The sequence below is a fragment of the Pleurodeles waltl genome, chromosome 3_1 (genome assembly GCF_031143425.1).
Source record: "Pleurodeles waltl isolate 20211129_DDA chromosome 3_1, aPleWal1.hap1.20221129, whole genome shotgun sequence".
Taxonomy (NCBI): Eukaryota; Metazoa; Chordata; class Amphibia; order Caudata; family Salamandridae; genus Pleurodeles; species Pleurodeles waltl.
In genome coordinates, this window is record NC_090440.1 from 1,694,244,457 (window position 1) to 1,694,246,482 (window position 2,026).

General features: G+C 43.2%; 1 protein-coding gene across 1 annotated transcript; it reads right to left on the reverse strand.

The window, feature by feature from the left end:
• Window positions 1-224: 224 nt before the first annotated feature.
• On the reverse strand, window positions 225-1,715 carry LOC138283407 (phospholipase A2 inhibitor beta-like). Its single transcript, XM_069221373.1, has one exon. The coding sequence runs from the start codon at window positions 1,482-1,484 to the stop codon at window positions 369-371; it is 1,116 nt and encodes a 371-aa protein (XP_069077474.1). The 5' UTR covers window positions 1,485-1,715; the 3' UTR covers window positions 225-368.
• Window positions 1,716-2,026: the final 311 nt, after the last annotated feature.

Below are 2,026 nucleotides of genomic sequence, written 5' to 3' on the forward strand. Positions count from 1 at the left end.
CTGTGCATTGAGAATGTATTATCCGCCTCAGGTTTTGATTAGAAACAAATCTAAAAGACTCACTAGCAGTCTCTATTCTTTCTCGAGTTTATGACACTTTGGCATAAAGTACAGAATTTTCTGTGTTTTTGTCTAAATTGTATGACGCCTAAGACACTGTTACAGTGACAGGTACAGTGCTCCTTTATTCGGGAGATTCACAGAAAATACTTCACTGACCATACTTTAACATTCATTTTTTTTCAGGGTCCTGTATTCCATCCTTGCCCTGAAACTCGTAGTTGATCCCTACACTCTGTCCTTGCTTCAGGGTGGTACATCACTGAACACACTTTACCATACTATGTATTTAGGGTTTTGACCTCCGTTTAGTTCTCAGTCTCATAAGAGATCTCGCTGTCCTCACTCCAGTGCTTCCCAGTGCGTTTCTTCCGGTTTCTCTCTGCCATAACAATGGCTGCCACCACAGTGACAAAGACGGTGAAAGTGATGACAAGGACGGTCACTGTTTCAGCGATGCAGAGCTGACTGTCCACGGAGGCTAGGGGAAGACCTCTCAGAACGGGAGGCTCAGAGCATGTCACATTCTCGTAGTCATCAAGGATGAGGCGCCGTACACTGTGCAGCTTGGAAAAGACCCGCTGCAGGTCGCAGTCACAAAACCAGGGATTGTGGGCCAGCAGGATGTGGGTGCTGTGGGTCTGCAGAGAGAGGAATGTTTTGAATCGCACATGTTCTATTTGATTGTGTATCAGGTTCAGGACGGCTAGGCTGTTCAAGGACGTGAAAACCCCTGGAGCTATGACTTTAATCTGGTTCCCTTCCAAGTTTAAAACTTCCAAGTACTGAAGTAAGGAGAATAGCCCGTTTTGTAGAGTTGACAGTTGATTGTTTTGAAGCTGAAGCAGTCTCAGGCGGGTCAAACTTCGAAATGCTCCGATTTCAATGTGTGAGATGTTGTTATTGCAGACATTGAGCTTCTGCAGATTCTCCAAGTGCTGCAGGCTCCTGTAATTGAGCATCTGCAGCTTGTTAAAGGCCAGGCTAAGATCCTTCAAGGAGTCAAGGCCACTGGAGAACCGAATACCAAGGAATTCAATAAGGTTCCTGCTCAGGTCGAGCTTCTGCAGACTGTCCAGTGAGGTAAAGTCACTGTCCTTGATGGCCCGAATGGCATTTTCACTGATGAGGAGAACCTGTAACCTCCAAAGAGATTTCAAGGAATGATGTGGGATGGAATCTAGATCACTTCTGGATAGGTCTAGAAACTCAGTCTCTGGGGGAAAGCTTGGGATGCTGGTTCCGTTGGTTCCAGAGCAGTTCACAAACTTGAATTGATCCTTGCATGTACAGAGCATCTGACACATGGACTGAAACTCCATTTCACCAAAGGAAAGATGTAGAAGGATCCAGAGGATGTGATATCTGCATATATTCATCCTGTTAACGAGCAATCTGCAATATCTATCGATGAGAAACAACATAACGTTAATCCATGTAAGTAAGAGTTTCTGGTGTATCAAGAGCTAACAGTAACAGTCATTGGCAATCCCAATAGATCGGGTTTTTAACTGAAAATGCCTTTTCAGTCATTGATGAGTTTAGAATCTCAGTAACTCTTACTTGCACCCTGTCACTCCTCCTAATAGCTTATTCCTGCATTCATATACTCACATCCACAAAAGCTATACACATAAAGTAAATAAGTATATGCAAGATACATTAAAATAATAAAAGGTAAAAAAGAAAAAAATCTAAACGTGGCGTGCATGTGCTTGCACTAGAGAAATAAGTAAAAAGGAAGCACAACAGTGGCTAGCCATCATGGAATGGTATAGTCCATAGGGTATCATTGTTTTTTTACATTTGTATTTATATTTGCAGAAACACATAAAAAGACAATTTACCACGGTCTAGGCCAGCAGACCTGAGGTCATGTGTAATATGGAGGCCCGTATTACAGTGAAGCATGCCCTACCAATGACAGTTAATAATGGTTCAAGTTCAGGGGCAGGGGCGGCTCATC